The 25,820-nt window shown below is 42.7% G+C and overlaps 1 protein-coding gene across 4 annotated transcripts in view; it reads left to right on the top strand.

Moving 5' to 3' along the window:
- MIPOL1 (mirror-image polydactyly 1) overlaps positions 1-25,820 on the top strand; it is a 192,761-nt gene that overhangs the window by 126,899 nt on the left and 40,042 nt on the right. For all 4 annotated transcript variants that reach the window (XM_083741529.1, XM_083741530.1, XM_083741531.1 and 1 more), the window contains one exon: positions 8,859-8,953. In XM_083741529.1, the coding sequence (XP_083597655.1) occupies positions 8,859-8,953 (95 nt within the window). The remainder of the gene's footprint in view (positions 1-8,858; positions 8,954-25,820) is intronic.

The raw sequence follows: 25,820 nt of genomic DNA, 5'->3' as shown, positions 1-25,820 counted from the left end.
ACACCACCTTTCCATTAGCATGCTCAAGGCAGCTAACAGAATCAACACTGCGCAAAACAGTTGCCGCATTCCATTTCAGAATGGCTGGGAACAGAGTTAGGCATCTTTTTGTGACATGTTATAATAATCTGATAGATAACATGAGAGCTGCCTCCTGCTGGCAAATGATTGTGCTGGGTGGCCAAAGCAAGAGTGGCAAATGGCAGACTAGCAATAATGGCAGGGAAGTTGTTCGCCTGGTTGGCTCTTGGTTTGATCTAAAAGAGCTCTTGTTTCCGTTAGTAAATTGGAGGCTAGTATGTTCAATAGCTAATATCTAAGATGTCCCTAACATAATTAAATTGCTGGCTGCCAAAAAAATAATGGGGAGCGGGGGGTTTTCCCAGTGCTCTCCATGCTCCTGTCTTTGCTGCAAGTTTTGGAAGTTACTTTTGTAAGAAGTTGAGTACTAAGTCATGAGCCATTTGCATGACTTGATTATGTATCATCCAGACGAAACAGATGCATACAATTGACTTCTAGCAGAATATTAATATTACCTACTTGAGCAACAACATTTGTGGCAAGGAAAAATTATTGATTGCTTAAGGCTGCTCTTCTAACCCCACTTACATGAGTAATTAATAAATCAATAAAATGCTTAATAAAAATTATTTTAAAAAGAGAGAGAGTAAGCTCCATTGAATTCAATAGGACTTACTTCTTCGGAGACATGGATAGGAGTGCACTTAATATTGTAGGGGAGCCCTCTCCTTTTGAGCCACAGGTCTGGCCTTCCTCTATGGCTGACACAGAAACCAAGTTTGCTGGCAGAGAAGCAAGCGAGTGATCCATCCCTCTTCTGCCAGTCCGGTCACTTGGCTGCATGGAATTCCTTGTTGCTTATGGCAACCAGGTGAGTTGTTAAATACAAAGCTGAGCAGTATCAGAAGACGCTGCCCCCACCTCCAATATAAAAACTCTGAATCATGAGAATGCAGTGGTTCATTCCTGAACCAGACATTACAATTTGGAGAGGATATATATATATATATATATATATATGCAGGTTTTGGTGTCCTCGGGTGTCTTCCCGTGTAAAAGTTGGGGTGTCTAGGCGACGTTTCGACGAGGTCTCACTCGTCATCTTCAGGCTGGTGCTTTCGGCTTCTTGTTACTGGAACAGAGCGGGATCTCAATGTTTGAGTTCCTATAAATACTGTAGAGGGGGTGTGGTGTCTAGCCTCCAATGTTCTGGGCAGAGAGGAAGTTCCCAGGCTAGTGTGCCTTTTCTTCTTTTGTTCCTTAATTACTTGAGAGATACCTTGAGTGATTTCTTGAGTGATATCCTGAGTACCACTTAGGTGGGTCATTAGGTGTGGATTAGTTGCTAAAGTCTTTGTGTCTTGACCTCTTGAACTTTGTGAAGAGTTTTCCTGAGAAGATGGCTGTATTGCACTTAGTTGTGCTTTGGCTTGGCTTCGTGTATAGGGGCGAGCTGTGGTTTTGTGGCTTGTGTCAGCCAGATCTGTGTAGGGATTGCAGGGGGGTGCAGCATCCGGAGGTGCCACCATGGATTGGCTACTGGATGGTGTCAGTAATTCATCTGTGGAGAGGGTCTGGGTTTGGGTCTGGTGTGGTTGATTGGTGTTGGCGTTCTGTGTGCCTCTGGATCTGGTGTCAGTTTTTGTGGAGAGGGCTAATTTCCAGATGTCTGGCAAGCGGGATGTGTCGTCACGCTTGTTCATGTTGTGAGGGTGTTTCTCTATCTCGATGGCTTCCATGATTATTCTCTTGTGGTGATGTTCCGTGTTAAAGAGCAATTTGGAATCTGCAAAATTAATTTCGTGTCCTGTTTCTTTCATGTGTTGGAAAAGAGAGGAAGTTTTTTCTTCTTTTTTGACGGCATTCTTGTGTTCTGCGAGAATAAATGCACGTATCGCAGAACACAAGAACTGACACCAGATCCAGAGGCACACAGAACGCCAACACCAATCAACCACACCAGACCCAAACCCAGACCCTCTCCACAGATGAATTACTGACACCATCCAGTAGCCAATCCATGGTGGCACCTCCGGATGCTGCACCCCCCTGCAATCCCTACACAGATCTGGCTGACACAAGCCACAAAACCACAGCTCGCCCCTATACACGAAGCCAAGCCAAAGCACAACTAAGTGCAATACAGCCATCTTCTCAGGAAAACTCTTCACAAAGTTCAAGAGGTCAAGACACAAAGACTTTAGCAACTAATCCACACCTAATGACCCACCTAAGTGGTACTCAGGATATCACTCAAGAAATCACTCAAGGTATCTCTCAAGTAATTAAGGAACAAAAGAAGAAAAGGCACACTAGCCTGGGAACTTCCTCTCTGCCCAGAACATTGGAGGCTAGACACCACACCCCCTCTACAGTATTTATAGGAACTCAAACATTGAGATCCCGCTCTGTTCCAGTAACAAGAAATCGAAAGCACCAGCCTGAAGATGACGAGTGAGACCTCGTCGAAACGTCGCCTAGACACCCCAACTTTTACACGGGAAGACACCCGAGGACACCAAAACCTGCATTCCTGTACCCGTGAAAATCTACGAAAGCATATATATATATATATATATATATATATATATATATATAATATACAGTGGTACCTCGGGTTACATACACTTCAGGTTACATATGCTTCAGGTTACAGACTCCGCTAACCCAGAAATAGTACCTCGGGTTAAGAACTTTGCTTCAGGATGAGAACAGAAATCGTGCTCCGGCGGCGCAGCGGCAGCAGGAGGCCCCATTAGCTAAAGTGGTGCTTTGGGTTAAGAACAGTTTCAGGTTAAGAACGGACCTCCGGAATGAATTAAGTTCTTAACCCGGGGTACCACTGTATCTGTACCCAAGTATGCCTAAGCAGATCCTGTGAATAAAAATCATAATGTTGAAAGGAGAAAGTATTTACCTTTGATGTTAAAGCACATTTCTTTTCATCTTCAAGACAGCATAATCTACGAGTTCAGTTTGCCCAGAGATCTTCCATTTTCTGCTTTTGGCCAAAACCTCTCTCTGTGTCCTAGGAGATGCCACTATCTCTCAGACACCCTATTCAGTGTGCATTCCTTGAATGCCCATCATCACCAGTGCTTTTAATTCAGGAAGAATAAAGAAGAAGCCAAGGGGGAAAGTGGTGCCAAAGACATGCTGCCACTAAACAGGACGAAAAAGAAATATGATTTTTTTATTTTAAAAAATGCATTGTATGCAACAGTAGTTATATTCAATGTGGGCTAAGGCTACATTCATATCACAGAACTGTAGTCTGTTAAGAGTGCTGAGAGCTCTTGGAAAGAAGAAAGTGTCCTAGCTGAAGAAGATTGGCAAGTTAAATTAACGGAATATGCTGAAATGGCAAAACTGACAATGAACTTAAGAGAAAGAGATGACAACGAATTTAAGGAAGAATGGAAGGACTTTACTGCATATATACAGAAGCAATGTACACAGGTTAATACATTGGCAGGGTTTTGAGAATACTTGTAATTTTATTATGATTGGACAATAAGTAATTCAAATGGTTAAAACTTTATAATGGACATGTAGTACATTGATATACAATGGAACCAAGGAAGGGAATAGGGGGGAGTCAATCTGCTTTGTTTTGTTTTTGTTGTTGTTGTTGTTTGCTTTGTTTTTGTTATTGTGGAAAATTAATAAAATGTTATGGGGGGGAAAGAGTGCTGAGAGCTCTTAAGTCCCAGGATCAACAATCAACCCCTCTCTACAGGGAACTCTGGGGATTGTAGTTCTGGAAGGGGAAGCACCCTTTACATCTGCAGGTGTGGCAGCAGATATGCTGGACCGTTGTTTTGCTTTGATAATGGCCTGGATGAGAACCAATAAACTGAAGCTCAATCCAGATAAGACTGAGGCTCTGTTAGTGGGTGGTTCCCTAGACCTTACGGTTGGGGGGGGTCTTGTTCGTAGAATCATAGAATCATAGAATCATAGAGTTGGAAGAGACCACAAGGGCCATCGAGTCCAACCCCCTGCCAAGCAGGAAACACCATCAGAGCACTCCTGACATATGGTTGTCAAGCCTCTGCTTAAAGACCTTCAAAGAAGGAGACTCCACCACACTCCTTGGCAGCAAATTCCACTGTCGAACAGCTCTTACTGTCAGGAAGTTCTTCCTAATGTTTAGGTGGAATCTTCTTTCTTGTAATAGAGTTATACTATTGTGATAGAGTTATACTCCCTCTGATGGAGTAGGTACATACCTTGGGGGTAGTTCTGGATCCATTGTTGTTGCTTGAGGCTCAGGTAGCCTCTATCCCTCTAAAACCTCCATTTTCAGCTCAAAAATCAAAACTGCAGAATATCTGGTGCATTCCTAATACTGGATCTAGGGAAGAGATTATGGGGACAAAGTAGTTTTCAAACATTTGCCATAAGCAAATTAGAAAGCAATTGGGGTTGTTGTTGTTGTTGTTTTGCCAATGAGAGGCAGCAGTGTTACAAGAATGACAGTAGATTAGATTAAATGTAGAACAAAGGTTTCTAACTGAAAGATTTAAGTCATATAAACTTCTCAACAAACTTTTTAAAGAAGGCCTTAGATAAACAATTATCAGAGCTGCTTAAGAGGTATAATGATTCCTGTCTTAGTGTGGTAGGGGTTGAACTGGATAATCCTTGTTACAGATAGGTAGCCGTGTTGGTCTGCCATAGTCAAAACAAAAAAATTCCTTCCAGTAGCACCTTAAAGACCAACTAAGTCAGTTCTTGGTATGAGCTTTCGTGTGCATGCACACTTTTTCAGATACACTGAAACAGATACACTTAAAGTTTTAAGTTTAAAACCATGGAGAAACCTGGTCTGAACAAAGACCTTGGATTCTTATCTCATTATACATGACAAAGCCATTTTTCACCTTTTCACCCCTTGCTTTTTCCTGTAAGACCTATTGCAGTCGTTAAGAGTCGTCAACAGGCTCATCACAGCTATCTGCCAATCACCCATTCCCACCACCCTTCTGAGTAATACCCCTCCCCACCTTCTCACTATATAGAAGGGTCTGGAAACTTCTGTTTCAGTGTATCTGAAGAAGTGTGCATGCACACGAAAGCTTATACCAAGAACTGACTTAGTTGGTCTTTAAGGTGCTACTGGAAGGATTTTTTTTTGTTTTGGATAATCCTTTAGATTCTTTCCAGCACTGCAATTCTAGGCAAACAACATTGTTCTTTAGCGGTCCCAAAATACCATATCCATTAAAATCTTTCTTAGTAGACTACTCCATATTGCTGTCACATTTCAAAGTTCCAAATGACACTCAAAGTATGCCCACCGAAATCAATGGATATGACTCAATTAAGTTTATTAATTTCGATGGGCGTCCTCCAAGCATGACAACACCAACAAAATCTCGGTTGATGTAGAATTTGCCTGTAGTCTCATATGCCTGTTGCCCTGGAATTACAGAAGCACCTTGCCCCACGCAAGAACACCCGTCAGGGAAGATCAACCTGGCTCCAACTGGGTATAAATCATTATACATCATCACTTTGTTTTGGCCTTGATAAACTGATCTCTCACTTCTGCCTTTTTCTCTCACTCCCCCTTTCTTGTGTGTCTTGTCTTTTTTAGTTTTGTAAGCCTAATGGCAGTGCCTTTCTCTGTCTCTCTTTCTCTTTATTGACAAAAGACCAAAAGGGAGGTTAAAAATCTGGCATAGAAATACATGGCAAATGAGAGAATGGCATTTGCTAGCCAGCTATTTTATTGCAGTGCAAACTTCCCGGATAAGATTTAAGAACATAATAATAGCCTGCTGGATCAGGTCAACGGCCCATATCATTCAGCATCCTGTTCTCTCCGTGGCCAACCAGATCCCTGTGATAAACTAGGAAGGAGGACATGAGCACAAGAAGACTCTCCCCTTCTGTGGTTTCGGGCAACTGGTGTTTGGAAGCATTGCTGTCTCCACCTATGGAGGTAGACCATAGCCATCATGGCTAGTAACCATTGATAGTCTCCTCCTCCAGCTCATTGAAATGCTAAACTGAAAGCAAGTGGGGGCTCGCAAGATTGTGCTCCATATGTTGTTGTTGTTGTTTAGTCGTTTAGTCGTGTCCGACTCTTCGTGACCCCATGGACCAGAGCACGCCAGGCACTCCTGTCTTCCACTGCCTCCCACAGTTTGGTCAGACTCATGTTTGTAGCTTTGAGAACAGTGTCCAACCATCTTGTCCTCTGTCGTCCCCTTCTCCTTGTGCCCTCCATCTTTCCCAACATCAGGGTCTTCTCCAGGGAGTCTTCTCTTCTCATGAGGTGGCCAAAGTCTTGGAGCCTCAGCTTCAGGATCTGTCCTTCCAGTGAGCACTCAGGGCTGATTTCCTTCAGAATGGATAGGTTTGATCTTCTTGCAGTCCATGGGACTCTCAAGAGTCTCCTCCAGCACCATAATTCAAAAGCATCAATTCTTCGGCGATCAGCCTTCTTTATGTTCCAGCTCTCACTTCCATACACCACTACCGGAAAATCCATGGCTTTAACTATATGGACCTTTGTTGGCAAGGTGATGTCTCTGCTCCATATGATAACGACTAAACAACAACAACAACATATGGATGCTGGTTTATTTGTATTTGTATGTGTCCCCCTCTTCATCTGAGATGCTACAACCAAGACACAGGTTTACCACCTTAGTGAGGATTGGGCTTCTGTCACAGGTAGCAGGCACCTAAATCCCAGATTGGAATGTTTGCTATTGTCTCTGCCTTACCAGAATTCGGCTCCCATCCTACACATTATACTCAGGAGATTAACTGCAAGCCTAGTATTATTATTTTTTCCTCTTTCTCAGGGACTGATTGCCTTGAATCCATTTACGTCAATTCTCCCTTCTCTTATGTTGCAATAAACTAGAAGCTAATCTTGTGAAGTAGTACCAGACCAGTATGGGTTTAAGTGAAAGGAGAATCCAAACCTACATCTCCTGACCTTTATCCTAAAAGGATATCAGGTGTGATACCTCTCTAAAGAATCGAACTGGTAATCTCTTGGTGAGTGGGTGTGTCTGCTACAAACATTTCCTTCCAGTCTACGTTTCAATTGCAGTTCACAGTACACTGAAAATTGTCAAGGATGTTAATTATTGGCCTCTTGGAACAACCCACCTACTTTGATTCAGGCATGTTTTCCCCAATATTTAAGAAGATTGGTTCACAAACAGTACAGTATAATTATAAAAAATAGCTTGGTTTGGCTAACATTCTTTTGTGGTTTTATATCTGTGAGCCTAAAAGGTTCAACACATAAATGGCTCAACCTGCAAATGGAATTTTAACTGCTTAATTCCAGGAATCAACTGTTTGCCTGTTCATGGAAGCAGAGTAAATGCCATTGTGCACATTTAACAGAGGAAGCAAGCACCTCGAGTTTTAGAGCAATTTCCTTGGCCAGGCGTGCATTGTTACCTCATCCTCTGCTTAGTATGGTGTTGTTTCAGAGCTGCAAGGCTGGCTCAGTACATTTTGCTGTCTGGGGGTGAAGGATAAGATGGTGCCCTGTAGAAAAGCTGAATAGACCGGTAGCTGAATCATACTTCAACAGAGGAGATGAGGTAGAGGCCCACCATACCTGAGGCACAGGGAGACAGGCTCTGTCCTCACCTGCTGCCTATAGCAACAGCTCACTCTACCTAACAGTAGGGCTATCCTAACAAAATTATTGTGAGATATTGCATCTGGTCACCTTTTCCTTGCAGTACTCTTCTATCAGGAATACATTCTGTGGGATTGGATAAGGTAAATGCCTGAAAGAGTGCTGTGCGAAAAGGAACCCACAGATACAATGATTTAGCCATGGTATTTTTTGCATACTTCACAACCAGACAGGACACAAGAATGCTCTAGGCGAGATTGCCTTTGAAAAATGTTTGGACACTTCGGTTGTTATAGAATGAGGCTTCCAGGTTGTTGAGTGGAATAAGCTTGGAGCTAATAATAATAATAATAATAATAATTGCATTAAATTTACAGCAGCTACATTGGTTCTGTTTGGCTTTGGGGCCCAATTCATGTAATGGTAACCTAGAGTCTGGATTACTGCAACGTGGTCTGTGTGGGGCTGCCCCTGTGCCTCGTTCAAAAACTCCCATCTGGTGCAGAACTCAGTGAGCTAGACTGCTAATAGCCTATAGCAGGCATGGCCAAACTTGGCCCTCCAGCGGTTTGGGGACTACAATTCCCATCATCCCTGACCACTGGTCCTGTTAGCTAGGAAGTTGTAGTCCCAAAACACCTGGAGGGCCATGTTTGGCCATGCCTGGTCTACAGCATCCGACACCTCTGCTACAACATTTACACTGACTGCCAAGCTTTTCCTGAGATCTCTTTGCTAGATTATATTTAAAAAAGAATAGTTAGAATGAATTGTTGAGGACAACAGCTCAATTCTGCTAATGCATCCAAGGTGGTCTACTAGTCATTATGCTTATATGCCACCTCTGCAGTATGCCTCTGTATATCCATTGCTGGGAGCACCAGCAGGAAACTGCCATTGCAATCATGTCCTGTTTCTGAGCTTCTCAGGTACATTTAATTGGCCACTGTTGGAAACAGTAAGCTAGACTAGATTGGCCTTCAGTGTGATCCAGCAGGCCTCTAGATTGAATCCTGCAGGCACTTACCTGAAAGGCACTTACCTGAATAAGCCCCAGTGAACTCAGTGGGACTTACATACAAGTAAGCATGCATAGGGTTGCTCTTCAAGGCATTTGCATGGAACACAATGCCAACTTTTGTGTATAAAGTAACTTTTTTTGTTATTTTGGCCTCTTGGAAGGGGGGAAATTAAACTGGCTTTCTCTTTGTAGGAAAAATTGATGGCTATGCAACAAGAAAGAGAGGCAGCTGTTCAACAGTATAAAGAACTAGAAGAAGAGCTCCAGACCCTTCGCATTTATTACAGGTAATGTAATTTTTTACTGAAAAAGCAGTGTCCAATGAAATGTGGTTTTCCCCCCCTATTGTGTTATTATTCCTAGGAATACAAAAAGCGAGAAAAGGGTCAGGGTAATAATATCCCTGAATTCAGTTTCTCAGATGCATATTTTAGGGAGAAACTATATAGGACAAGAAAAAAATGTATCAAAGTTACAAGCCAAGAGACAAGTCAGGCAGCTCTAAGGTGCTGGTCAGGGCATCTGATGTCACTTGGGCCAGCCTCTCCCCTACATACCCAAAGCGTGTTCTCCTTCATGGAGAGCACGTGTTGCGGTGGGGTCTGCTGAGCCACCCCTCTGTTACCAGGCAGGGTCTCTAAAGATGGCCTGGGGCAGTGATTGGTTCACTGGGTTCCTGGGGTAAAAGTTACGTTGCAATTTTGGTGGGAGGGGTAAAATGTTTAAATACTCTGTATGCATCCTGGAGCTTTCTCTTTGCTGCGTGCAACGGATCACCCGCCCACCCACCCTTGAGTAAGGGGTTGTTGCATTGACCTTGCTATGCCTGTCATGGGGTCGTCTGCCGTTGGGGCAGGGGCATGGTAGGAATTTTGTCCATCTGGCTGATTGGCTGGGCCATTTGGTTTTTGCCTACTGCGTAGCAAATCGTCACAACTTGTAAGGTTGTGGTTAGGCATTGGTTATAAATTGGTGGAGGAGGGGTTAGGATAGGCTGGGCCTGCCCCTCCATGGTTGCTGCGGAAAGGGAATTCCATTAAAGGAATCCTGGGGCTTGCCATCTTTTCGTCCAATCCCTGGAATGGGACTAGGGCCGGCAAGCCTTCGGGGAGCATGCGGATGAGAATTGAGGGTCTGTGACTCAGCTCCATTTCTCCCCGACTTGCTTTCCCCCGCACTGTCTTTCGGTGGTGCCCGGAAGTCAGTTCTGTCCCCAGGCGGGGGCACAGATAGTCGGAACCAATGCCTAAACAACCACTCACGGTTTTGTATTTAAATAAAGTTGTGGCCAAAATTATGCCAAAAACCTTAAACAAAAATTAAGTGTGTGTTGTGAGTTATTTTGGGGGTGGCTTGGGGACCTCGACACGCAACTGGCCCTTCCCCAGTATCCAGATCAGTGCCTCCCCAATTCTGCACTCTTGTCCTTTTCTTGCTTCCCCTCTGACCAGCCCTGCCAAGATGTCTCCATTGGGCTCATGACGCCCACTGATGTGGAAGGAGGCTGACCTCCACTGGAGGTAGGCCCAGTAGAGGAACCCTTGATCTGAGGGTTTCACAACTGTTGTAGCATGGAAGTTCAAAGCCATTTCAATGAGGAAAAATTTCTTATAATCACACAATGGTTCCTTGAGCATGTTTTTTATCCAGAGACTGCTGTATTTCTATTTGATGATTCTTCTTTTTATTCCTTAAAAAAAACAAAAAACCACGGGGTTACCCCCCAAAATTATAAAAATCTATTTAATCTAAAGAAGGAAAAAGTGGGGGTGGAGAAAAACAGAAAGGAATCTACCTCAGGCTCATGAGCCAAGAAAAAGTTGGCTGGGAATGAAGACAGGCAAGTTCTTTCTTTGTGTTGTGACTCAGGACAAGGTGCCATTCAGCCTGATTCAATACCTGAAAATCATTCCTGAAACAAAACTTTGCATGACAGTTAGGAGTTACAATGTTGCTTACAATGTTGCCAGTTAAACTGTTCTAATTTTCTAACCACTTTATTCCTGAGGTGGTGATTAATGCAAATCATAAAAACCCTGAGTGTTGTGCAAAGGCTGGGTTGGTACTGGAAAAAAATTCATTCTCCTGTGTAATAAAAAAACAAAACGTTTACCGAAGTAAAGTACAGTTGTGCCTTGGAAGTTGGAACGGAATCTGTTCCACAAGTCGACTTCCAAAACGTTCAGAAACCAAAGTGCATCTTCCGCTTGGCTGCAGGAAGCTCTTGCATCCAATCGGAAGCTGCAGAAGTCCTGTCGGATGTTCAGCTTCCAAAAGTAGTTTGCAAACCGGAACAATCACTTTGGGTTTGCGCCGTTCGGGAGCCAAAACTTTCGAGAACTAAGCTGTTCAGAAACCAAGGTATGACTGTATACAAAAGTAAGAGTCTTCTTAAAATAAAGGTGTGCCAGCATATTATAGCTTTATTTTATTTTTTAAGAAGGCTTTAGGTGGATAAAGAAAAAAATTCCTCCTTGGTCATGTTTCTGTGTTTCATGCCTGTATGTTTTAAGTTGTTTAAGAGACTTTGGAGGGCCTGTTCTTCATATGCATTGTGTAGGTTCCAGGGGGCCATCACACAACTGGAGGGGTTTGGACTAGATGACTCTCGTGGTCCCCTTCAACTGTACAATGTTATGATTCTATAAGTGGAAGGCACTTCCCCTTGCTCAAGGGGCTTCATGACTGCTGCCAACTCCCCGCCCCCATCTGCAGACGCTTGCACCATGTGCCACACCTTTCACAAGGGTCCCAATGGGTGTGTGCATGTGTGCAAGGGGCTGCAACAGGGAGGACATTTTGGAAGTGGTGTTCCGTCGGTGGTTTGTGGGTCCAAACCATCATATCTATTTCTTTTCTTAGGGCAATAAATGCCACAGGTATGTTTAAAATTAGTGCATTTCAAAGTTCTAACTTTATTTCCATTTCCTATAGCAAGAAAAATATCACTTACACCCACACCCACACAACCACACCCACAGAGAGAGAGAGAGAGAGAGAGAGAGAGAGAGAGAGAGAATGCATGGACAGAGGACTGTTAAAATTTTATGGATCCCTGCAAGTTGCAAAGCAAAGCTTCATTGTATCCTTTGTAGCTAGTGGCTCCCGCACCTGAGATCAGGGGATCTCCCTTATGCCCAAATCTGTAAAGAAATACTCATATTCCAACTGCATATATTCTAGAACTGTGGGGGATACTCAAGGTGGAGGCTCTTAAATTTTATTTTATTTTTAAGGGGGAAAAACAGCCTGTAAGTGGCCTCATTATTCAAGACCTTTGACCAGATCTATGCCCTTAAAAAGAGGCTTGATAAACAGGTTAGTTTATCTGATTGATAATTGTCCAGGCAGGAGCCTTCCCAGACCAGTAGATGCCAAGAGTAAAAAACAACAACCGAAAACCAAATATATCCTGCTTCCTCCTTTCACCTTTCGGTCTCTCTCAGCACCTCCTGTATTCACTTACCGGTACTTAAAATGTGCCAAGTCACTTCCTCTTCCTGCTGCACTATGGGACATAAATTCCAACTCCTTTCCATACTCAGTCCTTTCATTCAGGCCACTTACACTTCTCTATTTTCTACCATTAAACATCCAATGAATCCCAAGTTCTTTAAGTCCCTGTTTCCCCGGGGTCTCCAGTCGCAAGCGGTTTGAGCTTTTACACACCTGTCAGCTTTGCTAAATCATCATTGCCTCTCTAATGGCCAATCTACACATGATAGCATTCGTTATTCTTCTTTAAAAGTGTGCTTAATGCTGGCTGGCTCCCTCCCATTTTATTGAGGAAAATGAGCTTTGCAATGACATTTTGGCACTGCTTTCTCAATCTAGACTGGTACTTTGCACTGGCCTCCTCCCCACCCCATCTTCTTTTTTCCCTAGAAGATGCTGCTTTCTAACGGTGTTTCCGTGTGCTGCTCTGGTTCACCAGAAGCGGCTTAGTCATGCTGGCCACATGACCCAGAAGCTGTACTTCGGCTCCCTCGGCCAATAAGGCGAGATGAGCGCCGCAACCCCAGAGCCGCAACCCAGATTCGTCCGTGACTCGACCTACTTTTTAATGCTGCTCTAATAACATTTGCCCCTAATATTCAAGTTGCGAAAGGAAAACATTTAAAACATCATGGAATTTACTTTCTCAGAATGTGGTCTCTTTGCTTTCTCTCCCAGAACTCAAGGGCCACCACTGAAAACTGAACCAGACATACGAGTGCGACGGTAGCTGGGAACTGGCTTTCCTAAATCTGGTGTGGGGGGAAGAGTTCTCTTGAAGAAGAAGGGACACACTTCATCATAGGTTTTTTTGGGGGGGGGGGGTTAAGAGTGTAAAGGTCTAGAAGGACCTCCAAGTCATATGTTAAGATTTATCCAATAACATTTTTCAGAAGATTAAGTGCCCTTCTGACATAAAAAGCCTGGGCACCTAAAACTTCCATCATGTTGCCTTTCACAGGTAACATCTTTACTGTGTGCAAAAAGTACCCATTAGCAAGGGGAGAGATGTCCAGGGACGTCATCATTTATTATTTGTGAAGTGTTTAGTGTGTACTTAATATAAATAAAAATGTACATCAATCCCTAACTGCAGGCCCTCCAGTCTAATAAGAGGGATATAAGAGAAGGAGGGAGTAGAACTATAAATTACTGCGATGACAGGAACCAATAATGGAAGTAACAGTTTCCTGGTATTTCTTAATTTGTTAAACAGATAGGGTGGTATCCAGTTGTGCCCTTCTGCTGACAGTGATAGAAGTGATAGAAATGTGTTTCTGTAGAAGCATTTTTATCCTGCCTTACAGCCTTAAGATTTCTAAGGCAGCTTGCAAAATAAAACACGCAAAACAATCGTAATAAAATGTGTCAAATCATCCCCAGTTAAATAGTACGATTGCAGAAGAGTCAGTATCAGTATAAAAGTTGATAATACCACTAGAGGAGGTCAAGTTTTAATATGGTGCCTAAACACAAATGGTTTTGGTATGGTGAAGAAGCCAAGTAAAGCGTTGTGTGCTAAAGTCCTAATGAGCCAATGTGGTATAGTGGTTAAGAGCGGTAGACTCGTAATCTGGGGAACCGGGTTCGCGTCTCCGCTCCTCCATATGCAGCTGCTGGGTGACCTTGGGCCAGTCACACTTCTCTGAAGTCTCTCAGCCCCACTCACCTCACAGAGTGTTTGTTGTGGGGGAGGAAGGGAAAGGAGATTGTTAGCCTCTTTGAGACTCCTTTGGGTAGTGATAAAGCGGGATATCAAATACAAACTCTTCTTCTTCTTCTGAATTGGCTTTCATGACCTGTTGTACTATGAGTTGTAGCCAGTCATAGGGTACACTCTAAAACCCCACCCACTGCTGGCATCCCAGACCCTTATGGCAGCCCCAGCAGAAGATGGAGGGCAGGATGCAGCGATTGAGTCCAGATCAGGCCTGATTCTACTGTGCAACAGCAGTGTGACTGGCTCAGCATTCAGCAGATCCTGGGCTACCTCAGTCCTGATCCCAATGCCCCATTTTGAGGATTTCAGCTGTCTGGTGGTGGTGTAAAGTGCACCAAGGTGCCTCCCAGTCACATGTTCAGGAGTTGGCAGGAGGTCAGCTGAGCGGAGAGGTGCCTCTGCTCAACCCATCTCTGTTGGGGGTTGGATTATTCTGTTAGTCATACCTACATTAGACCCCTTTGAAATGAATGGGTCTACTCTTCAGTATGGCCAAGTCTGGGTGAAACACTATGATTTCTCCCCCTCCCCCCCCCCCAGTTATTACCAGCAAGAAAAAAATTATATCTTATTGTTGTCTCTTATGTATTTTTTTTTCACATGCAGATCTGACATTTCCATGTGCAAAGCAAGACCTGCTATAAAGAAAGTATTTTAAGTAGAATGGTGTTTTTTATATCCCTCCCTTACTCAACTGCAGACTTCTGTACACACACAGAAACTAAGAAAGGTTTCAAGCCTGCCCATGTAACTATTCAGATTTCATTTAATATTAAGTTCCTTGTTTAATATTCTATTTTATTTTCTTCATACCAGTTTTGGAGTGAATATGAAATATACAAATGAAAATCACCTGATGCAATAATCACACACACACACACACACACACACACAGCAGCAGCAGCAGCAGCAGCAGCAAGCAAGCAATTCTCATTTTTACTAGCAGTGTGTGTGACATAGATTTTTCCATCATTCAGAATGGAAAAGGTATCTGGGCTTGACAGTCTCATTTTTATGCTTCAGATTGCCTTCTCCACAAAAGACCCATCAGATGTGTACAGGGTGGGAGGCTAAAGGCGGGGAACGAATTATCTTTTTCTGCTTTGCCATAAAGAAGAGGTCTTTGTTTACCTTCTCTGCGCCGTGGAACACAATGTGATATGTCTCGATTTATTCACTTCATATGAAAGAACCTAACCCAGTGCAACTTGATATCACACAATTTAAATGAAATAAAGAAAAAGTAAGGAATTGCCAAGCGTGTTGTTTAGGGTTTTGGTTTTGTTTGGTTTTTTTAAGTCAGTATCCACTTGTGATGCCCTTTTGTGCATTTTAGTTTTTGGTGGTGTTCTGGCTATACAAAAAAAGAGGTTAAGTCTTGGTTCTCCCAATCCTATGTTCTGTTCTTTTATCAGTGTTCTTGTACTAAATCCCTAATTTAATACATATTTCAGCACAAAATACACATTTAGATGTTCTGTGACTGGTGGGAGGAGGGGCGGGGAGTAACGGTGAAGGGAAGAAGACTTTTAGTCCTCCTCTGAGCAATGCAGACAGGAAGGTGTTTTTATTCCTGTCGTGTTTTGAATGTTTGTTTTTCTGTTAGTGAGATTGGTTAGGACAGAACTCGAAATTCTAAGAGGAATTTCTAAGAGGAACGTGGGGTTCCAAACCCTGTGCTTCTTTTGTAATGCTAATGGAGAGATTGGAGGTCACACTAACAAGAGTGAATTGGCAGGAGGGTTTGTGACTCTTCCTCTACCCACTGATTCTCTCTTGTGAATGCCTGTCCTGCACCCTGCGCTGGGACCCAAAACTGAATATTTCCATGCCCGGGTTGAGCACCGCTTCCTCTTGTGAATCCTCCCCTAAAACTGCCAAAATCCTTGGTGAGTCTTACGCTGCAGACCTGAGAGTAAGTTTCATTGAAATTGGTGGGACCTCTAAATAGATATGAATGGGACTGCACTGTAAGGCACTTGGGTAGATTTAGGGCTGGGTGAAAATATGAAAGGTTCTTCCTTCTTCACAGCTAGGGATTGATTGAACTGGCTGACTTTTGAGTTCCTTCCCATTTCATATGCCAGGATGGGGAGCCTGTGGCCCTCCAGGTATTGACTGCATATCGCATAATCTCTGAGCTGGTGGAAATTGAAGTCCAATGACATCTAGAAGGCTACAGGTTTCCTACCTACCCCGCAATGCCAATTCCAAAAGACAGGGAAGGGTCTGGTGCACTTTTGGGCTTTCCTTAGAGAGAAAATCTTACCACCACATCTGCAAGACATTAAAATGTTTCGACAGATATACCAATAGTTGGTATTATCACATTTAATAATTATAAAGAAGTTATTATGTTTGGCTCCTGTAAATGGGTATTAAAGAATAATCTTGTTCTATGGGAACTCACCACATAGCACACCAAGAGGTCATAAGGTCTGCATTTTCCTGCCATTTGAACTAGGAAAACATTTAAGTATTTATTTATTTATTAACAATGAAAATTGAGTAGCAATCAGTGTACAGTGGTACCTCGGGTTAAGAACTTAATTCATTCTGGAGGTCCGTTCTCAACCTGAAACTGTTCTTAACCTGAGGTACCACTTTAGCTAATGGGGCCTCCCGCTACCACCGTGCAATTTCTGTTCTCATCCTGAAGCAAAGCTCTTAACCCGAGGTCCTATTTCTGGGTTAGCGGAGTTTGTAACCTGAAGCGCCTGGAACCCGAAGTACCACTGTACTTTGAAGTGTTTAGCAGATTTGAAATTTGTTAGTGTACCTCATAAATTATTTGTGCTACATTAAGTTGTGTGATCAATTAGTGCATTTTGCCACATCATTATTTTACTGCTAGTATTAATTATTTTACCATTGCAGGAATGGTGCATCATCCACAACACTGATTTGTGAATGTACACAAATTTAGCTGCATTTAACTTTTGATGTAATTGTCATCATCTCTACATTTCTTTCTCCCCTCGCCCCAATCATGTATATCTGACAACTTACATTTCATGCAGCTGATGAAGTCAACTCGAATTCACAAATTCACAAACCACGATAAATTTGTTAGTCTTTAAGTTGGTTGGGCAATTTGTTTTCAACTTCAAGTTGTGGGGTAGGAACCTCAGATTTGCTCATATTGGTTTTCATGTGGTATTTCATTTACTTGCACCAGAAAAAGCTTCTTTAAGTTCTTTTTTGCCTGTTCTTTGAGAGGATAATCGTAAGAAAGAAGAGCAGTGTTTCAAAGCAGACCAGTGTGAAGTCACAATAGGTTGCCCACTGTTACAAGATAGAATATAACAATAGTATCTCAAAAGCTTATCTATGTTTAACCACTAGTCGTATTAAAGCTAATGATGTTGTAGATAATACAAGTAATCTTATCAGATCTTTAGGTTTCCAGGGCGGAGCTCAGTGACCCCAGGCTTTTACTGAATGGCCTCTCTAAGATGTTACGTTTCACAGGATTTTAGTGACCGTAGCCAGATTTACAAAATTATAAAGAAGAAAGCATTTGCTCTACATACAACTACTTGCAGATGGTACACAGAAACGGGGGTGATGGGGAGAGTGCAGGATTAGCACAGCATCATATCTGACAACATTGGATGCCATTTTTCCACTTGTATGTCTGTGTTGTGTTGCAGGCTAGGAAACTATAATCAGTTGTGGCTTCTTATTACCTATGTATGTAGCAGTTTGGTATATAAGATCACGAGACAGGACAATTTACCTGCTGATTTCATGCCAACCCCCCTACAGAGAAATGTCCTGGGTGTAAGAATTTTTGAAATGAGTGACTCTGAATAGCTTGCGAACCAGCTTCAAAATGTGGTGGCCAAAGTGTGGAATCAGCAGTACCAGGAAGTGATGATAGTGGCATGTTGAGTATGGTGAGAATCCAAGATCTGTGCCATATATGCTTAGACTGTACATCCTGTATTATGGCAGTCAGGCCTATTGAACTCAGTGGGATTTGCTTCTGAGGAGATACCCATACATGTGTTTTGTTAAGAGTTAGAAAAGTGTTTAAGTGATTGGTTGTTTAAAGGAGTTAATTAAACGAATGCCAGGAATTCTGGTGTCGGAAGGTTCTGTTATTTACATAAATCAGAAACAGGGAAACTTGCCACAGTTGTGCAAAATCCAAGTTGGGTTATGCAACCATTTTCTTAATTGAATTGTGGTTCATGACTTTTATAATCCTAAAAAGCACCCACGGTACAGGAAGTGGGCAGGAACAGAGAGGCGTCGAGTTCCAGAAACACTTTTTTCCCTACTAGCACTCATCACTGAGCTTAAAAATACCAGCAGAGCATGATGGGAATACCGGAAAAACACTGCTCTCTGCATGCATGTTAAGGCTGCCACCCTAAACGTGCTTTAGGAGCAAGTTGGCTCCATTGTACTTGGTGGGCTTTGTAAGCTGCTTTGCTTGCATACCTCAGGTCAGGCTTCGTGTCAGCCTGCTAAAGTTGTTTTTTTAAAAAAAGGTTTTTTCAGCAGCAGGTTTGCTCACTTTACAAGCAGTCCAAACCCTCAAATGAGGTTTTGTTGTTGTTTTTCAGACTGAGGGGAGTTTAAGCCTAGGGTTTTAGTGGAGAACTAGTGAAAGGGGGCCTGACTTCTGTGTTCACTCCCACACCCCCCTACCCCATCCTCTTTCTCTCTTTTCAGGGAGTTAGCTTTTTTTGTCCTACAACTTTTAAAGTATGTGGATGTGTTTTAACTGCCTCAAAATTCTCCAAACCTGTCATGGCCGACTGCTAGTGAATATACAAATAAAAGAAACTACCTTAAAATAACATTAGCATTTTGACATATGCCCACAGAAGCCAAGCAAGTCAGAGTGATCCCATTAGCTCAATGTGATCCCATTAGTTGAATTGTTCCGTCTGCCTCCTTTCATCTAAGGAGCAGTTCTCACATTCCATTTGTCAGTACTTGATGAGGCAAGCTGCTGACATTCTTCTCCTCCATAGTATATTCTCTTGTTCTAAAATCTTAGCTCCCTTCTTTCTCCCACATCCCAGATCTTGCCATTAAAGTAATCTTGTGTGCCCTACATCTAAATTTGATAAACCGATCTTAATAGTTTACCATTTTAGCACACGATGCTGATTCCATGTCTATCCCTGAACTTTTAACAATCTCAGCATGTGTGTGACTTTGACAGGGGACTTATTTCAGCCCAAAAACAAAACTTGAGTTGACAAGGGTTACTTCCTTTACCCCTTTACATGTTTTCCTCTTTGAAAAAGCCATGCCTGTATTAAAGAGTCACCTTCCCAGAGTGTCAGAAGCTTTTTGAGTATTGCTGGGTGCTTTAGATATGGGGACACAGGTCCATGGTGTAAATCTGCATAAAATTTGCATATGCTGGTTTATGTGCATAGATGCAAACTTGTGGCAGCTCTTCGGAGGGAAAGCCACCCTGTAAGCAAACTTTTATTTTTATTTTTTAAGTGGGGGTGAAAGGCAGGAAATCTAGGGCCCCATGCAAATGAGCAGGGGGTTGTGTCCCTCTGGGCCACCCCTTAACAATGCCCCAGAGGCCAAGCAGCTTACGAAAAAGGTCATGACCCAGAAAGTTCTTCCTGAATAGTGGATCCTAACATCCTTCCCTTCAATTCCATACCAAAGCATTAGTTTACCTTCAGCACACAAACAGCTATGCAGCATTCAGCGGAAGTGTTTACATTGGGAACCATGCAGTGATAACATTCAGAGTAAATAAACTGATATTCTGACCAATGAAATAATGTTAAAACTTGAACTGGCAGGGAGCAAATAGCATCCCAAAACAAAAATTTAAATATGTATTTTTAGGCTTGATAGCTAATAAGTGATGGTCCCCTTAGTGATGGTCATTAATATTTCACCCAACAATGGCAAAACAATAGATTGTTTTTCTTCAGGTAACCCAGAATTCTTTGCTTTTTCTTTCAAAATGTATTTATCTGGTCCAGTAAGATAAAATGGATTTTTTTTTTAAGTAAACTGCATTTTACCTTTTTTGCAGGCAGTTACTTGATTCCAGTAGGTGTCATATAGGGAATACTGTAATTTAAGATTTAGTAATTTTAAGATTTAGTAATTATTTTAAGATTTATTTTAAGATTATTTTAAGAATTTTAAGATTTAGTAATTATTGAGAGCTTTAATTCCAAGACATGTTAGCTTTAAAATATATCACTGTGAAGTCTTAGCATATTGTGGTATTTACCCAAGTGGCTAATAAACAGGTTTTCCAGTTAGAGGACAGTTTTATGCACAACACAGGAATGTTAAGATATATATTGTGGACTTGTGGGTGTTGAGCATGCTGCTTTATGGAAGCGAGCAACTTACACCTGCCAGGAGAAATACCTTGATGCCTTTCACATGTGCTGTGAACATCACATGGCAGGACAGAGTCTCAAAGAGAAATGTGTTCTCCCAAGCCCGCATTCCCAGCTTCTTTGCACTTCAGTCCCAGCGACGTCTGCGTTGGCTTGGTCATGTATACAGAATGGAAGATGGCAGGATCCACAAGAACGTGCTGTACAGGGAACTGGCTTCAAGTCCTAGGACTGTTGGCAGACCAATGATGCCTGCAAACATGGCATGAAGGATGGCAACATTAACCCTGCTGTGTGGGAATCCCTTGCAGACAGTTGCAGTGCCTGGAGACAGATAGTCAAGTCATGTATCCACAGCAGTGAGCAGACGAGGAATGACCACTGGGAGGAGCGCAGAGAGAAGAAACTCCATGGTGCACCTGTAGAAGCAAAACCGACACCACTTTCTGCCTCAGCTGCAACAAGACATGTCCCTCTTGTATCCTTCTCTACAGCCACAGCTGGCGCTGTAACTCTCCAATGGTTTGACTTTCCCTCCAAAAGCACACTCTTCCATTTTCTCCTGACAGTGTCTCAGCTGAGCATCCTCCCCATCACATGTATAACCTTTTACTGTGGATCCTCCATCCATATGAGAAGACCCTCCTCACTTGACTTTGTGTTGTCTGTTTGTAGCAATGAGTCGAGAAGAAACCCAGGCGGGGAATGGGACTTAACAGTGTGATCATATACATATCTACTCAGAAGTAACATTCAGTAAGACTTAATTGCCAGATAAGCGCATGTGAGATTGCAGCCTGAGAAGGTAAGTCACTGTCCTCACCTGGTCCAGCACAAGACATTCTGCTCTCTGAGGTGAAAGGTAAATTCCAAGTACAGAATGTAACCCGACTGCCAGCTGAATCTTACTTCAGCACTGGTGGCATGAACAGTGTTCTCCACTGCACCAGAGGACAGTAGGCTACCTTAAGGGGTGCAGACAGACCACATGACACTCACAGCTCTATCCTCTCAACATCTTACCTCAACTCTCTGCCTGCCTCACAATTACCAGACCTGCCCTCCAGGATCCAGATTGAGCCATCTCTTGACTGGGGCAAACTTTCAATTTATGATCTTGTTTTTCTATGTCTTCTCCATGGTATACAGCCAGCCCCTGTGTGTTATTGGTTGTTTTAGTCCCATGGTCTCAGCCCTGAACATGGGGAAAACACCATCCTCTTGACACAGTGGTCCAGGGTGGCTGAGGTTCAGAGACATCCCTGGTCTTTGATGTCTTCCAAGATTCATTTAAAGTAGCCTATGATGTAAAGCATAGGTGCTTCTTGGTCAGCTATTTTCATAAATGGACCAAGCCCAAGGAAGCTGGAGTCAGTGTGTGTGTGTGTGTGTACATTGTTGTATTCTTTTGAGCCAAGAACTGTGTAGCAACATTTGGAGAAGCGTGAAGTCCAAAAGATGATGACATTCTGAACCATGTATTGTTCTGGAAGGTGTGGATTAGATCACTTCACTTAAGAATGCAGACCAAATGACATTTTCTTCTATCCCTTGGAAGTTTATAATAATAATAAATTAAAAGGTCATTGCAGCTGTAGAGGGAAAGACTCACCTGACCAGTGAGAGGGGATTATATAAGATGCAGCATTCCAAGCCTAAACTGCTCTGACTCCTTTTCTCACGTTTCTGTCTCCAGTAAAAAGGGGGAGCTCTCAGGGAACCCTGAAATATAAATGTGGGGGTTAATTCCTTGGCTTAGTTGGTGAGCACATTTCAACAGAAGTATGAAGAAGAACTTTCAGAGTTGTCATGTCATAAAAAGGCACGCAGAGAATCTTGCTGGATCAAGCCAAAATGCATCTAATCCAGAATTCTGTTTTTAACTGTGGCCAACGAGTTGTCATCCCAAAACTTGGAACAGTCCTCCCCTGTTTTTTGTCCTATCAGGTTTCAAGTGCACTGGCCCTAAACTTGGAGATTGCTGTTAATCACCATGACTGAGAATGCAATCTTACACATGTTTATTCCTAAGTAATTTCTATTAGGAGAAATATGCCACACTGTTTTGATCCATTAGTGGCAAGCATTTCTGCTTGCCAGATGGAACAATCCCCCTCTCAGCTCCCCATGTGCTGTTTTGGGGGTTCTCCCAAACCACTAGAGTAGATTTTTGGGGGGGAGCCCCATTATGTTAGTGGGAATCACACACTAGCTTCTGCTAATGTGCCAGGTTACTTCAATCTAGCCCATTGTATCCAGTGGGGTTTACTCCCTAGTAAGCATGTCTAAGATTGAAGCATTATAGCTTCCAGATGTGTAGTCATGTTAGCATGTATAAACAACTTGGAGCATCATGGTGACCTGAAGACTAATGAATTGATTATGGACCAGGAATGGGGAACCTGTGACCCTCTAGAAGTTGCCAGATCATAGCTCCCATCATCCCTGCTTTTTGACCATTGTGGCTGGACTGCTGGAGTCTAGTAACATCTGGAGGGCTGCAGGTTCTCAACCCCTGGCATAGGCCTGTGTGACTAGAGTCCAGCCAATGAAATAAACTCTAGTCCACCACAACTTACCATACCATGGTGAATTTGTCAATCTTTAGGATGTTTTGTTGCTACAGAACATTATGCTGTTTTCAGCTGATTACCTGCCCTCCATTAATTTTCCCTGTCCCTTTCCATATCATTTTTGAGTACTTTGGCAGAAAATCTGTATATAAATGTGGCACGCGATGTTGCAGCTATACCCTTATTGAGGGAAGGAATCCTACATGTCTAGAAGTGGGCAGTGCCAAATCTACCAACATTAATGAAGATCTAAGTCAAAGTCCAGCCGTATGTAAACCAGAACATAGTCCTGCAAGTGAGACATGCAACAAAAAGTTATAGCATGGAGTTCTCCTGTTCAGTGCTTCAGTCTGTCTGGATTCTCCATTCCCCTTGCCACCCAGTTTTCTGCCCCCCCCCCCATTCACTGGCCATTGAGCAGGGCTGTTTTTCCCTTTAAGATTTGTTTCTTCCCTCCTAAATATTTTTTTCTATTTTAAATATTCAGCTTTCTCCAACCTTGCTGATACCGTCCTCTTGTTCATGAGTGTTGCTGTTTTGGTTCTGTAAGCACCGATATATACCGTATTTTTTGCTCTATAAGACTCACTTTTTCTCTCCTAAAAAGTAAGAGGAAATGTGTGAGCGTCTTATGGAGCGAATGCAGGCTGCGCAGCTATCACAGAAGCCAGAACAGCAAGAGGGATTGCTGCTTTCACTGTGCAGCGATCCCTCTTGCTGTTCTGGCTTCTGAGATTCAGAATATTTTTTTTCTTGTTTTCCTCCTCCAAAAACTAGGTGCGTCTTGTGGTCTGGTGCATCTTATAGAGTGAAAAATACGGTATCTCAGAATACTGAAAATGGACGAGATGGTTAAAATAAGGAGATGGCTGCAGAGTTAACCTCCCAAAGCACAATGAAAACCATCCTTTAGTTTAAATCATTTGAAAATTCTTATTTTTTTATAATAATAATAATCTCAGAACACCTTTTCGTGGTAGTATTATTTGATGGGGGGAGGGGAGCCCTTGTTATAATACTGCCCTTTTTACTCAAGGAATGCTGGGGTAGGGGAATGTCTCTTCATTGTGTTACTCTTGACACCATCTGCTGTTTTAATGAAAGCAATTTAAACAATAGACAGTATCAAGGACTAATGAAACCAAACATAATTAGCAAGAAGTAACTTATAGCACAGCTCAGATTAGTTTAGCTATTTATTCGATATGAAAGTAAACTTGATAAAAGGTGACTTTTTCCCCCTATGTTTCTCCTCTAGGGGCAACACACGCATTTCTGAATTCTGCTTTTGTCTTCCTGGCAGCCTGAGCTTTATAAGCAGCTTTTAGTGCAAGTTATTACAATTCTTTTTTGCATAAAGCGGGTCATTCGAAGTTCATCTGTAGGTGGGGCAGGCAAGGTGGATTGGGGGACAGTTCTAATAGATCCATTTCAATAATTAAGTCATGCATTTCTTTTTTCCTCAACAAAACCTGTATGTCGGGTTTGGCCAGGTGGGAACTGTTTTCATGGCTGTTATCTTTGTCAAAAGGAATATTATGAAAATAAGGAATTACTGTGCATATTTTAACTCTTGATTAAACGCAGGAATCACAGTTCTCTCCGTGAAATGATTATTTAGGGACTTAAAAAAAAATATCTAATAGAGTGTCTGATTATTACCCCTCCATTATCCCTGTAGAATACATTTTTAGAAAACACATCTTAGGATGTGTTTTCTAAAAATGTATTCTACAGGGATACATTTTTAGGGAGTGAATGGAGCTAGTGTCAAAAACCATACAATAGTATCAGCAGCATAGCCATGTGTCTATTATGATGTGCAGTTGTATTCCCTGCTCCTTTTTTAGACTTGGTGGTGGAACAAATGACCCCTCCCTGCCAAGAACCTTTTCAATCCAGGGGTCATAGCTAGACATGGAACCAGGGCTTGTTGGCGGGTAAAGGAGCTACATCTACTTAGAAAAATGACTGCATTGCTATTCTCTGGAAATATTTATTTCATTCTAGGACGCTAAATATGATTGAAGCAAGCAACTGAGACCAAGAAACTACAATAGGCAACAGGAGCTTCTAGTTTTAGTTTGCCAAGACAACTCTCCGTTCACAGCGGATGGGCCAAACTCTGCCCACTCTTTCTCCATTCCCCTTCCATAGGCCCATAGGGATGCACTTTTGCTAGTGTAACTTTAGATGTACTTTGCCTCAGAAGCATTCAGAAATGTATTGGGTTACACAGATTTCTCTGATAAAGTTGCAGGAAAGGCAATTAAAATGGTAAGAGGATCATCTTTAGGAAACAGATTTAAACAGATAGGGTGTTTTAGGCTAAACAGAGATGATTCCAAGAAGGCATGATGGAGCTGTATAGAAACGATGAATGGTGTGGATTAGATTCTAAATCGAGAAATGCTGTCCAAAAACTCAAGGCTACAGCCTAAATGGGAAGAGGAAAAGCCAGTACTACCACATAACTGAGGGACGCTGGTGGTGCTGTGGGTTAAACCACAGAGCCTAGGACTTGCCAATCAGAAGGTCGGCGGTTCGAATCCCCATGACGGGGTGAGCTCCCGTTGCTTGGTCCCTGCTCCTGCCAACCTAGCAGTTCGAAAGCACATCAAAGTGCAAGTAGATAAATAGGTACCACTCTGGCGGGAAGGTAAACGGCGTTTCCATGCGCTGCTCTGGTTCGCCAGAAGCAGCTTAGTCATGCTGGCCACATGACTCGGAAGCTGTACGCCGGCTCCCTCGGCCACTAAAGCGAGATGAGTGCCGCAACCCCAGAGTCGGTCACGACTGGACCTAATGGTCAGGGGTCCCTTTACCTTTACCTTTTACCACATAACTGATCTACAGATATTGGATGACATTGAGCTAATAAAGACCTTCAACAGAAGCCCTGCACAAGGACTCCCCCTCCCCCAGGAGTTGGCTCCTGTGCTGTGGGGGGGGGGGGTGGGAGGATTCTAAACTTGGAGCAACTTTAAAAAAAATAAAAATCCTGTTGTAATAGTTTGAT

The sequence above is a fragment of the Podarcis gaigeae genome (assembly GCF_964106915.1).
Source record: "Podarcis gaigeae genome assembly, chromosome: 1".
NCBI lineage: Eukaryota > Metazoa > Chordata > Lepidosauria > Squamata > Lacertidae > Podarcis > Podarcis gaigeae.
This window is presented reverse-complemented; position numbering and strand designations above follow the sequence as displayed.